This window comes from Microplitis mediator, chromosome 10 (genome assembly GCF_029852145.1).
Source record: "Microplitis mediator isolate UGA2020A chromosome 10, iyMicMedi2.1, whole genome shotgun sequence".
Taxonomy (NCBI): domain Eukaryota; kingdom Metazoa; phylum Arthropoda; class Insecta; order Hymenoptera; family Braconidae; genus Microplitis; species Microplitis mediator.
In genome coordinates this window covers 16181380-16195062 of record NC_079978.1, presented here as the reverse complement: position 1 = coordinate 16195062, position 13683 = coordinate 16181380, and the positions used below count along the sequence as shown (strand labels likewise).

General features: G+C 27.5%; 4 protein-coding genes across 6 annotated transcripts in view; 3 read left to right on the top strand and 1 right to left on the bottom strand.

The window, feature by feature from the left end:
- LOC130676557 (uncharacterized) overlaps positions 1-760 on the top strand; it is a 28782-nt gene extending 28022 nt beyond the window's left edge. Inside the window, exon 8 of the mRNA XM_057482880.1 lies at positions 25-760. Within this exon, the coding sequence (XP_057338863.1) occupies positions 25-176 (152 nt within the window). The 3' untranslated portion in view covers positions 177-760. The remainder of the gene's footprint in view (positions 1-24) is intronic.
- Positions 378-2260, bottom strand: LOC130676554 (uncharacterized). The gene is made up of 5 exons (XM_057482877.1): positions 2102-2260; positions 1911-2000; positions 1564-1830; positions 1004-1162; positions 378-910 (listed from the first exon to the last, which is right to left on the bottom strand). Exons 1-5 carry the CDS (start codon positions 2172-2174, stop codon positions 762-764), a joined length of 738 nt encoding a protein of 245 aa, XP_057338860.1. The 5' UTR covers positions 2175-2260; the 3' UTR covers positions 378-761.
- Positions 2261-5486: 3226 nt separating this feature from the next.
- On the top strand, positions 5487-6523 carry LOC130676560 (protein archease-like). Its single transcript, XM_057482884.1, has 4 exons — positions 5487-5621; positions 5815-5839; positions 5994-6198; positions 6260-6523. Exons 1-4 carry the CDS (start codon positions 5570-5572, stop codon positions 6443-6445), a joined length of 468 nt encoding a protein of 155 aa, XP_057338867.1. The 5' UTR covers positions 5487-5569; the 3' UTR covers positions 6446-6523.
- Positions 6524-7302: 779 nt separating this feature from the next.
- On the top strand, positions 7303-12973 carry LOC130676551 (transcription factor E2F3-like). 3 transcript variants are annotated; one of them, XM_057482873.1, is made up of 9 exons: positions 7303-8322; positions 8455-8585; positions 10331-10425; positions 10498-10655; positions 10729-10870; positions 10946-11159; positions 11852-12125; positions 12200-12578; positions 12805-12973. In XM_057482873.1, the coding sequence occupies exons 3-9, from the start codon at positions 10347-10349 to the stop codon at positions 12927-12929; spliced, it is 1371 nt and encodes a 456-aa protein (XP_057338856.1). In that variant the 5' UTR covers positions 7303-8322; positions 8455-8585; positions 10331-10346; the 3' UTR covers positions 12930-12973. The 3 variants fall into 3 exon arrangements, with proteins under 3 accessions (XP_057338856.1, XP_057338854.1, XP_057338855.1); XM_057482871.1 differs by having other exon boundaries at positions 7304-8322; positions 8455-8590; XM_057482872.1 differs by lacking the exons at positions 7303-8322; positions 8455-8585 and adding an exon at positions 8826-9211.
- Positions 12974-13683: the final 710 nt, after the last annotated feature.

Below are 13683 nucleotides of genomic sequence, written 5' to 3'. Positions count from 1 at the left end.
TTTGGTTTTGTTTAATAAAATTAGGTGAGGCAACAAATATATTTCTTCGTGATAATGGACAGGAAGTACTGAAGGCAATGGATCCGCAACTTAAAAGAAAATTGTCGGTATTGTTCTCGGGAATTGTTAATCAATTACTGCGTCATGTACCAATTGAAACTTTTCTTGTATCATAATTTAATGCTTTAATGAATTCTTCATCGTTAGTAATTACTTGTTATTTGTTGTTGTAATTATTATTATGTTTATAAGATTTACATTTTATGTAAAAAAAATGCACTTAAGTATTTCATAAAAAATTAATAATAAACTATTTTTATCAATAAAATGACATTGAATTAAATTATTCAAAATTTTTTCCACAACAAAAAAAGTGGTTTAACATAAATAACCAATGGTTTATTTGTTTGAATATATACACAAAGAGGTATTTTAGCAATAAAATAGTAATAAATGATTAGCAAAGTGAGCGGAACTTTCCATTCACAATCTTAAATCATTATAATAAAAACTAAAACTTAATAATGGACACTTTCTAAATCTTAGAATAGCGTTAACAACATTGTAACAACAACAAAAACTTCGTTCTTCTTAAAATTCATCCTTGACATTATTTTTTCATTTCTTCCGCCAGCGCAACAAACAACCACTAAATATAATGCATTTTAAAAAAATTATAATTGTGAAATTTTTATGTGTTTAAGAAATTACTATTAATTTTTTTTCCCTAATTTTAACAGAATTTAAAAAAAAAAAATTACTCAAGGGAATAATTTTGAAAATGAAAGGTTTGATAAAATACGGTTGCACAAATTTATCATGTAAGCATTCCAAGATTTAGCAGCATGAGGTAACATTCCACGGTAAAGAATTTGCCAGTATTGATTTGCAAAAGTAAGTGCTGCTTTAGCTGTAAATAAGATGTCAAAATATTATAAACAAAAGTCAAAATTTAAAATTTAATCTTTTAAAAAAAGGTCACAATAAATTATGACGAACTTACTGAGCTCTTTGTTGCCGTTAAACAAATCACTTGCCCAAACCTTCATGTTTCCAACTTCAGGCATGAAGTTAAATTTATCAAGTACCCATCTGTCATTAATTATTTCTCCTTCTAAAGTCATTGTTCCTGAGACATCTTCCATACTGACATTAAATTCACCTTTAAAATAAAATTTTTAATTTAAAATCTACTATCATAAAATAGACCGAAAAAAATCATTTCTTGGCACAATAAATTTTTTGCATTATGAATTGAAAACAGAAATTTTCATGACACTGAAGTTTGCCGCCGCCTGATAATTTTTTAATTTTTTTAAAAATGACAGATTGTAAAAAAAAAGTATTTGAAAAATTGCAACTATAGTTTTTTAAATTTTCTACATGTGCATATTTTTATTTTTTTTTTTTTTCAATCAAATTGTGGAAAAAAAAATTCAAAAATTGGTAATTATCTGCTAACTTCAGTATCATAAATTTTCTTGGGTCGAGTAAAAGATTTTTGAGCCAAAAAATCCCTTTTTTCTGTGATAACTATATATTTATATATGAATAGTTTTTTACCTTTTCCCATAACATTAAAAGACCCAATAGTGCCATCGGATTTGAAATCTCCTTCTACAAACATTTTCGGAATTTCTAAATCGATTTCAAGACGGTAACGATTGTCTTCATGGTTTGATCTTATTGATAAGAAACGAGTTTTAGCTAAACCATACGATTTAACATTACGCACAACTATTTTGCCAGTTACTTCACCGAATTCGTAATCAGTGGACATGACATCAAGATGGAAAGGATCTAATTGCGGTAAATCAATTACCGGAATTCCTATTATGAATAAATTTAAATAAGTAGTTACTATTCTTCATTTCCTATTTACGGGAATTTAATTTATATAAAGTAATTACCTCGTACAATAGTTGGCCAATTTTCTTGAAACGCTAATCTCATACATGATGAATAATCACTTGACCCTCGTTTACATGTTTTCATCTGAGCTGTAATTAATTCGATAAATTAATTAATAAATCCAGGAAGTATTTAAAAATATAAAAAATAAATAAATTGATTAATAAAATTGATTATGAAAATAACTTACAGAAGTCAGCTGGCTGAGCAGCAATACAAGAGACGCATAATGCACAGAAAAGAGCTAATGTTTGCGTCTGCATCTTGGATTTTATAAAAATGAATGAATATCAAGTCCTGCGAGTTGACGGTTTCACTTTATATAGTTTTTCAAGTCAAGGACTTTACGACGTCGGAGTTGCAAAATTGCATGTCATTAGTTAGGAATACGCGCAAGAGACTGATCTTAGGGGGGAGTCTAAGAAGTCAAATACGGATCGTAGAGAACAGCGAGAGAGGTGAGAAAAAATCCAAGGTGGTCTAAATAGTTATTGTCCTACAAGACTATCTTTTAAACATCACTGCATCTCAACACATCATTTATTGATCTGCGTCATCATAACAGCCACAGAATTATTTATTCACTGTATATAAATTTATGCATCGTGCCCTTCAAAATAAATTTTTTTTTTCTTTTCTTTATTCTCAAGATTATTTTTTTTCATACTTTATAAGAAACAACATACGTATAATTTTACTAAATGAGTTTAGAAAATTTATTATAATTACAAAATATTTTTTTATTTTTCTTTGGGTAATTATGCAACTGTTTTGATTTTGCTTTTGATTGTAAGTCACGTAGAAAATTTATTAATTGCTATAACAACAGGGCAACCACATTATTGTACACCCATGATTACAGTCGTTAAAAAAAAAAAAAAAAACAATAATTGATACGGTTTTTTTTTCCAATTGCTAGACAGAAAAAAAATATTAATAATTCATTTGTTTGTTTATTCCAAATAAGTGATAAAAATAATGAAAAAACATCATCATTTACTATAAATATTTATGTGAAAATAATTTAAAATCATAAAAAAAATATAATTATATAAGAGATGTACACTAGTTTTTTTAGAGGAAAAGGATTTTTAAAAAAACATTTGAAAATTGATGTTATTATGATAATGAGAACGATTAAATTGAAAGAAGAAAAAAAAATAGATTAACAAATTTAATAATTATTGTTTCTTGCATAATTTTTTGCTCCGTACAAGTACGGAAACCTGGTGATAAATTTTTTTCTATTTCAATGAAATTGCAAATATTTATTTATAAACGCTTTCTGCCATTTACAAAATTTTTCAGTGATCATTCGTTTTATCACAGTGTGAATAACGAAAAAAAAAACAACGACAATAAAATAAAATTTAAAAAAGACTAAAAATAATCCAAAAAGAAATGTACCAAAAAAAAAAACACGAACATTCGTACAATTTTATTATTGGACTGTTTTTACTCTATTTTCCATTTTCACTCGAATTGACATCTTGAATGTATTTATCAACCCTGCTTAAGAATTTTGATTGAGTCCGATTGAAATTCGATTGAGTATAATCGGAATGAATCGGTTTCAATCGGAAAAAGTGCATAAAAATAAAAATATTATTTTCCGATTGAATCCCATTCAAAATTTTTAATCGGAAAATAATATTTTTATTTCGTTATTATTTTCCAATTGAAACCGATTCATTCCGATGAAAATTTTAAATGGGATTCAATACACGGAGAAAAAAGTATAGTAAAAATTACAATACTATAGTAAAATTTACTAACAGATATGAAAAAATACATTCTGTATTGTAATCATTACTAATCGTTTAGTAAAATCTACTAGTTAGTAATAATTACATAATAAGATATTAAAAATTACAATGCGTAAAGTATTTTTTGCTAAGACGAATATATTTTTTACTATTTGTATAGTAAATTTTACTATAAGTATTATTAATAAATACAAATTTAAGGAAATAAATTTTCTAATACAATATAGGATTTGTTACTATACAAAATATTAAAAATTACTGTACGCAATGTATTTTTTGCTAACACGATTATATTTTTTTACTATCTGTATAGTAAATTTTACTATGTATAGATAAAATTAAAAGTTGGTAGGGATAGCATATACAAATATGTATTACAAGTTCTGAAATATTTGTTCAAAGGAGACATCGGGCCGTCAGACATAGAAAAGGACTCGCGCGCGGGAGATCAGGGTTCGAATCTCGGTTGAATCAAGTGAATTTTTAAAAAATAAAAATCGACACCAACACCAATAGAGATGACATAAATAACAATAATAATCAAAATGATAGCAATAATAATAAAAAGTTAAAAGCGAATAAAAATTTTTTTCCATTCTAATATAGTAAAATTTACTAAACGGGATAGTAAAATTTAGTAAACAGGGATAGTAAAATTTACTAAATATAACTAGAAGTTAATTAATAATATAGGAGATTTTCCATAACCAGCATATGAAAAATTACTAAACGACTTGTAAAATATGCTTATTTGTTTATGAATTTTTCATATAAATCATAAGCGTTTCAAGATTACTATCCAAATTTAGAAATTATTCTCATATTTTTAGTAAAATTTACTATATTTTTTTCTCCGTGTAGGTTTCAATAAAATAATATATTTTTCGATTCACTCCAATAGGATTCAATCGGAAATTTCCGATCAAATCCTATTGAAGTGAATCGGATTTCGCAACCAGGGAACAATTTTGTTGTTGTTATTCTAAATTTGAAATATAAATAAAACCAAATCATGTTTAAAAATATCCTCAATAAAAATAAAATGTTATGTTTAAATATATATATAAATAAATAAAAATGACAAATAAAATAGAATGTATTGGAATATGATAATTAATATTGCGTAAGCATTAAGAATTAAAGAAAAAAATTGTCGCACCCTTGTCTATATTGAAGATCAACATCAGCATCATTTTTATCAAGCATAATCACACTTCTTCTTGTTTTATGTAACGAGCACACTGCTTCCAAGTGGGTGCCCTTGGACGTCCTGTACAGGAGAAAAAACGAGTTTCTTTTGTGAATGTCACTATGATGTTTACTGACAATAATAGCGCTTTAAGACTAATACTATTAAATATTTAATAAATTAAACTCTCAACCTTCATTTAAATAAAAAAATAAAAAAAAATTAATTTTACTAATTGTCAAAAAACATTTTATTTTATTTTATATGATATTTACATCCTACTCTTTTATACATTATCAATATTCTATACTAATCAAATGATTTCATCATTCTTACTCATTGAATTGCAATTGCAATAGTAAATGGGCGATTAAATTAATTCAGTTGATGACATTTAATATTTATATGAGCTCGGACTTACCATAGAATTATTTATTTTCTATAATAATTATTATCTACAGTAATAAAATCATTTTAATTTTTAAAAATTCAAAACTATTCCGCGGTTTTGCAACACCAACAAACTGCAGTACCGACTCAATGGATGGTCAGTTACTGCTGACATCTATACTGAATTTACACAAAATATCCAAACTAAAATATATATACATATATATATTTTTGGAGTAAGTGGTGAGTGTGTCAGTGAATCAGCTGATCGACTTGTTTTTACGATAATAGTAATCAGCTGATAATAATCATTATGGAAAATTTGACAGATGAAGATTTAGAGATTCCTCCATGTAAATATGAATGTAAGTTATTTTTTTTTAAATTTAAATTATTTTTACTACTAAATTAATCATCAACATTTATTTAAAATTCCCACTACTAATTAATGTTTACAAATTTAAAAAACCACGTGGATAATTTGGCGGGAAATTTATTTCGGAGATATTTAATATTTAAAATGAAATTTTCATTAATTTTTCATATTTATTTTTGTAGATTTGGATCATACGGCTGATATACAGTAAGTTTATTATATTTTTTACAAATAATTATTACATATATTCAAAATGTAGGTTATGTTTTAGTTGTGAAAGTACAAGGTTAAGTTTAATGATAAATTAGTATGATATAAATGTAAATATTTATAGAGACTGATTAGAAAGTTATTATTTCAGACTTCATGCATGGGGTGAAACATTGCAAGAAGCCTTCGAACAAGTCGCAATGGCCATGTTTGCTTACATGACTGAAATTGATAAAGTTGAAATAAAGCAGTCATATGATATTGAAGCGCAAGCTGATGATTTAATGGGTCTATTGTTTCATTTCTTAGATGAATTATTATTCATGTTTTGTGCTGAGCCCTATCTTATTGCAAAGGTACAATTATAAAATAAAATAAATAAATGATAGTAAAAAATATATATTAATATTATTACAGAAAGTTAAAATACTTGAGTTCGATACTGTTAACTTTAAAATAAAAGCAAGAGCATATGGTGAAGAATTTATAATTGGGAAGCATCCCCAAGGTGCTGATGTAAAAGCAATAACATATTCAGCAATGCAGATATTGGATCGACCGGAAGCGGACCGACCTGAGGTCTTCGTTATTGTCGATATATAACAATCATTATAATAATATATGATAAAAATAATATCAGTATCATTTATACTTTAAATATAAATTCTTTTTATTTTACTAGCTTTTGAATCGTATATCGTTTCTTTACAACTCATCCTTATTGTATTTTAACCTGCATGGGTTTGACCATAAGCAAGAGGAGAGGGGTATACTTTAAATGTCCGAGGGGAAAGAAAAGAATTTCACGGCGAATGGAGGGAAAATAATACGACGGTTTACTTCTCAGAGTTGTTGGTTCTTAGATCCCTTTTGTAGTTGTGTGGGGTTCGAATAAATACGTTACGAAAAGAACACCGGGCCCCTTTTCCCCCTCCATCTTACCCGACCCAAAACAGTCACGTCATCAGTTACTCCAGAACCCTCTTATTTTATCATCACTCTTCATATTATTTAAATTTAAATAAAACTAAATTTATTGCTCTATATTTTTTTTTATCTTAAACGTCATTTTTACTCCAAGTACTTGATTTAAATTTCACTGATGTTTTCATAATTTATCAATAATTATCTAATTAAATTATATATGCATATATATTTTCTATTACATTAAAATTGAATATTTTCTCTATATATTTGTACGCAAATATTTAAATTTTTTTACGCAAATGATTTGAGTAAAAATAATTTTTGAATTACTATTCAAATTTGAATTTTTTTAAAATTCTAAAGTCGAGATTACAAAATAATAATTAAATAAATTTGTTTATAATATGAATAAATATTTAAGTAAATTATTATTTAAAAATTTAAATAATATTTAATAAAACTCCTTGAATAAATACGGTCCTGAGTCTTGAACATCCCTACCCCCCCGAAGGAACAAACGATAATCGTCTACTCGCAGTTTCAACCGTGGTCTTCTCACGACGTTAACGGGAAAAAAAGGCGACGACAGTTGCAAGTAAGCGTCAGCCACCCGTTTTTAAAATAAATAAATTTAAATAACTATTGATAATTATAACAAAATAACAATTTAATTACTACAGTTAATTGTTATTATTTAAACTTTAAAATTGTGTATTTAAGGTTAATTATTACAAGTGTAGCTTCGTGACGCGACCTATTATAAAACGCAGAATGGCGTCGGCAATACAATAAATTAAATAATTTATTAAATTAAATTCTATTTTAAAAATTTAAAAATAAATATAATTATTATTTAATTGTAAATTTTAATAAAATAAATAATAGAGCATAAATATTTATTGATAAAATATAAAAAAAGTAAATATGTGATTCGTGTACAAGTTGGTTATTACGTTGGTATCTTACATTGCGGGAAATATAAGCTGACATTTTGGCGCGCGTTTTTTAGTTTTAAAAAAACCAACAGATGGCAATGCTCGGTACACGTATACCATTCACAAATATAACGACTGACATTACAGTGTAAATGTATATATATTTATATGAGAAATAGGTATCTGGTGTATGTGTGATGTGTGTATTGTAAAAAGTTATCTCTGTATATCCTAAAACATAAGTGGTGATCTCGAAGTAGTGCTGGCGTGTTGGCCAGTTCACTATTATTACAACTATTGTAAAAAAAAAAAATATTACACGAGCCGGTCTCGTGGTAAAAATTACTATTTTTAATTATTGATAAATAATAATAATTATAATTAATTAGTTATTAAAAATGGAGACAAATTTGTGGTTACAATGACCTGCTGTAAGAGGTTGTCTTAATGATATAACAGTGCCGGTGAGGCTTGTTATCGTATAAATCGTAACTACGGACGGCGTTTCGTTGTACGACAAAACGAGAATAGGAGTGCTCGAAGTGTGTTTCCGTCGACAGAGAAAATGGACACCGGAGCGCAGTAGAAAGCTTCTTTTTTAAAAGAGAGAGAAAAAGGGTGAGATTATTTTTACTTTTAACAAAACTACTATTATTATTACAAGCTCTTGCTAAAAAACTTTACACATTTTGTTCAATTAAATCCAAGAAATATATTTTAAAATAATAATTGTATTGTTGGTATGTTAAGTCTCAAAGACCTAAACATTTGGATGGGTATGGCTCACATTACGAGACTCTAACACGCTGCTGTCGTGCCAATCAACGACGATACCCCCGGAAGACTGTGGGCTAAACGTCTCAAAATACTGCACGTCCTCGGTAACGTAAGTTCAAATAATACCTCATACTTTAATATATATTTTAAATAAAAAATAGATTGTAGGAGAAATTTTTTCGACCCCACCTTGATAAATCTCGAGGACATTCAAGCTTTCATTTGTTCCGGTATTTAACTTTTATTTTCTTTCTCACATAAAGAAAAAAAAAATATTCTAGCGAAATTTATACGTTTTTTATTTTTTTTTCCATATATTATTGAAAGTTAGAGAGAGAGAGAGAGAAAGAAATGAATAAGGAATTTGTGGTGTTTGGTCGAGGATAGAGAGGCAGAGCCAACGCGTGCGTTTATTCGTTTTATCGTTTCTCATTGCGAACGAGGCGCTCTCCACAACTATACGATACGAAAGGCCCTCTTGCTTTTCGAACGTAACCAACCAACGAGTATAGAGTAGTAGTATTCACATTTGTCGTTACTCTAAACTCTACTTAACCCACGGGAATCCACATACATTAGAACATGTACACGCATGTTGCTGATTTTAAGTTACAAGTTATTCAACATCCTTATCGTCGTCGTGGTCGTTGTCGTTGTCGATGAATACCGCGGCGGATTATTCATGTTCGCCAGGTTTTAACGAGTTAACTTTAAATGGCCAACAGCTCATGTGAGTACTTTGATAATTATTATTTATCAATATCCACTCTACGCTCACTTCATACTTAAACATTTATTTTATTTTCATTTTTTTTTTAATTTTATCACAAGTAAACCCGGTCCACACGTGAGCTTTTATTTGTTTTTATTTTATTTAACTAAATTATCAAAATCTAGATGAAAGTTTTTAATTAATTCCTTTTAATTCGGTTAAATAAATGTTTTATTTTTATTATTAACATTTAATTGTCTTACGTCGATCGTACATGAAATTGTTGAACAGCTGATCGAGTAATACGATAAGATATATGACACCTAATCTTTAATACTCATAATTCGGCATTATTTTATGTTCTTGATTAGTATGTAATTAAGAGACAAAATTAAAAGATTTGAATAGCAAGAAAAAGGAATAAAATAATATATTTTATACAGGACATGTTGGTGTGCACGCCCAGCATGGTGGCGTCCCGGCGTCGTCGAGCATGGACACCCCACATTGACTTGTCCATGTATAATTATTTTATTTATTTCATTTTTAAATCCTAAGTAAATAATATTTAAATGTTTACTTTTAGTTCTTTAGTCCGATCATTCAGTCATCAAATAACTGACAAATATTTTACTCATCTTTGCTACAATTATTATACAGGAATTTAAAAAAAAAGTTTGCTATTGAAACCTAATCATGAATTATTAATTAAAAAATAGATAAATATTTAAAAATTAAACGTGAAAGAGACAGGAATAAATTTTATTGATGAGCTTTTGAAAGGATGCGCTGTTTGAAGGAACGTAGAGACGCGGCTTGATGTTTATTTATTTAAATTTTTAAATATTATTGTTTATTAAACAATTATTTTTGTTAATAATTATCGGTGGGACGACTTCCGGCTGTTCTTTAGTCGAGATCGAGGCGCCACGCGATCGTCGCGCCGACATTCCATGTGTCCATCTGCCAAATTCATTCTCTCCATCTTCTATTTCGATAATCATACCAAAGTTATACGATAATTTTAAACTAAATATTTATTATAAATAATGATTAATGTCCCAATAAATGAACTTGTCATTGATAAAATTTATATGATATAATAATATATGTAATGTGTAATTATATGTTATTTAGATTATAAATCATCAAGATGCCACGTGTAAGAAGACAAGTGATCCTGGAAGATCCTTCCAGGCCGGTTACACCTGATATGGCACAAACAAAATTAAGTAAGCGTTTGTTTGTTGAAAATTTAAATCCTTATAAATTCAAACTTTTAAAATAAACTTATTGTTGAATAGTTAAATCAGAATTTATTGATGGTAATTCTCTGGACGAACTTCAACCACAAAAAATAGCTGAGGAAACTCCAAGTCCTCATTTACAAGATCATCAGTATGGACAAACTCCTTGTTATCAAGTTGCAAGAAGACCTGCGCAGCCATTACCTCGACCTGAAGTAAAAAAATAAAATAAAAAATAAATTAAACTTTAAAAATGTATAATTTAATAATGACTTTTAAAATTTTTAGCAAATGTCAGTGCAAGCTGTAAAAAGAAGATTAAATTTGGAAGTTGCCTCAACTGCACCCAGTCAATCAGCTTTCAAAGCTCCGCGGGTTAAAAGACGGAGATCAGGATCTAATTCATTTTCAAATCATACTCCCACAAAAAGTATATATGTCTATATATATAATTTAAATATTTATATACTTAATAATAGTATTTAATGGTTGACATTTAAAATAGGTAAAAATTTGGAAAGAACAAGATATGATACGTCGTTAAGTTTATTAACTAAAAAATTTATAAATTTAGTTGAGAATAGTAATGATGGTGTAGTAGATTTAAATGTCGCATCCGAAAAATTAGGAGTACAAAAACGAAGGATATATGATATTACAAATGTATTAGAAGGAATAGGTATATTGGAGAAAAAAAGTAAAAACAATATTCAGTGGAAGTAAGTTTTTTTTATTATAAATTTTTTTTTTCTTTTACTAAAAAAACTGTTTATTTTTATTTTATTTTTTTTTAACCATTTTCTGACAGTGCCCCCCACTTTAAAATATTTAATGACTTTCAAAAAAATAATTCTGAAGTTTGCAGATAATTGAAAATTTCAAAAATTTTTTTCAATAAGTTTACAAGAAAAAAAAAAACTAAAAATATGCAGATGTAGAAAATTTTAAAAACTTAGAGTGCAATTTTTTCAAATATTTTTTTCTTGTAATTTATCGTTTTGAAAAAAAGTCCAAAAATTATTAGACGTCGGCTAACTTCAGTATCATTCAAAAATAAGTAGAAGCATTAATTTAAAGAAAGGCAACGCAGTTATAAATTCATACAGATTTTAAAAAAAATTATTACAGTTGATATCAATCAGAAAATTTGAAAAATAATTTCAATAAAATCTTCATGTAATCAAAATTTTGAATGTTAAATTTTTTAGGCTAAAATTTATTTACTGAATTTCGTTCAACTCCTAATTGACAACAACTGTCAGTAAATTTTTAAATCTTTAATTTTTTTTTAAATTGATTAATAAAATCTCAATATTCTCATGACAGTTCAAGGTCATTGAATATTTTTAAAAAGTCGGGGTCTCTGTCTGAGAATGCCCTTAAATTAAAAATTGAATAAATAATTTTTTAGAGGTGGGCAATTGCCGGGTGAGAGAAATAATATTCTCGAATTGAGGCAAGAAGTGACTGATTTAGAAGCTAAGGAAAATGCTTTAGATCGTTTAATTCTCGGTGCTGAAGAAAGTTTAAGAGAATTGTGCGCTGACAGACGATACGCTTACGTTACTTATCATGACTTACGTTCAGTACCAGCGTATCGCGATCAAGCAATAATGGCAGTAAAAGCACCACCAGAAGCTACACTACACGTACCACAACCCACAAGTAATTGTGGGCAGCCTAAAGTAAATATATCAATAATTTATTATTAAGTCATTTAATTTTACCTTTTATTTTTCATTACCATTTTTTTCTTTAGCTACAAATTCACATGCGGTCGTCACATGGTGAAATAGAAGTATTCTTATGTCCTGACGATTCCACAACTAAAACTCAAACCACAACGACACCACCACAAACACAACAATCTACGTCGGTTTTATCTAAATCGAAAAATTCACCTCATTTACCATCCGAACTTTTAGTGACTCAAGAACAACAAACACACCGGACAGAGTCTCAAACAAAAATAATTAAATCAGAATACAATTGTGTGATAAAACGTGAGCCTGATACTGAGGATACTACGATTTCAACAGCATCGGGTATGAGAGATGCTCTTTTAGGTGAAACTGATGACTTTGAACCAATGGGAGGTGGAAAATATCAACTACAAACAGAAGATCAAATGTCACCAGGTATAATTATTTATTTATTTATATAGATATTAAAATTTATCAATGTATCAACTACCTTGTGGAGCTCTGTCTGTGACTTGTGTTGTATTTTATTAATCACATCACAGGCAGAGTTCTAGTTAGGTGATTGTTCTTACCACCAATTATATTAATTAATAATTACAACTCATTACTTTATTTTTTTAAATTCAATACATTTATTAATTAATTAATGAATTTTTTTTAGATATGAGTATTCTTGATTTCGGAGAATCTCTAATGTCATTGGAGCCACCGCTTTCAGAAAATGATTATTCATTTTCATTAGCTTCTGGCGAAGGTCTCTCTGATCTCTTCGACTTTCCTTTTTAAACAAAAAAAAAAAAAAAAAAAAAAAAAAATTGTTTACTGGATTACTAATACATTTTAAGAAGAAATTATTTTTCATGTGTCTTTCATTTTATCATACTGTGAGTTCGTTTCCCTTATTAGTTTAAGTGTCTAATTATTGAATCTAACAGTAATGCATGCAGTCAAAAAATAATTAAAATGTACAATAAATAAATAATTATACCCGTGACAAAATTATAAATCTCGCTTTCAATTTTCAAAATATTATAAATTATATAAAATCATTAATTAATTAGTAAATAGTAAATTATGCAATATACTAATAGATTATTTTATTTAGTTATATTTTATAAAATTATATGTACAGATAACATATCACATATTTTATTCAATGCACTGAGAAAAACAGAAAAAAATGATTCATTACGCAATGTAATTAATTACAATACTTACACATGCAAGTCATTTATATATATATTCTGTACTAAGTTATTTTTCTAGCAGCATGAATGAATTTATTTTTTTAAGTGATTTGATAAAATTATTACTGAGTAAATTACAATTGAATTTGAAAGACGAGAGCGAGTAAATTTTTTTTTTTTTAATGTTAGAAATGTATTAACTCGTGCAATGAATTTCATTTATTTATAATTATTTTGATAGATGTACGTATCAAAATGGGAGCGAACTCAAGAGTCAAAAACCAGAGAATGACAAAAAAAGAAACACTAAATTATAAAACTTGAATTTATTTTCTGTATTACAAATATCGAAG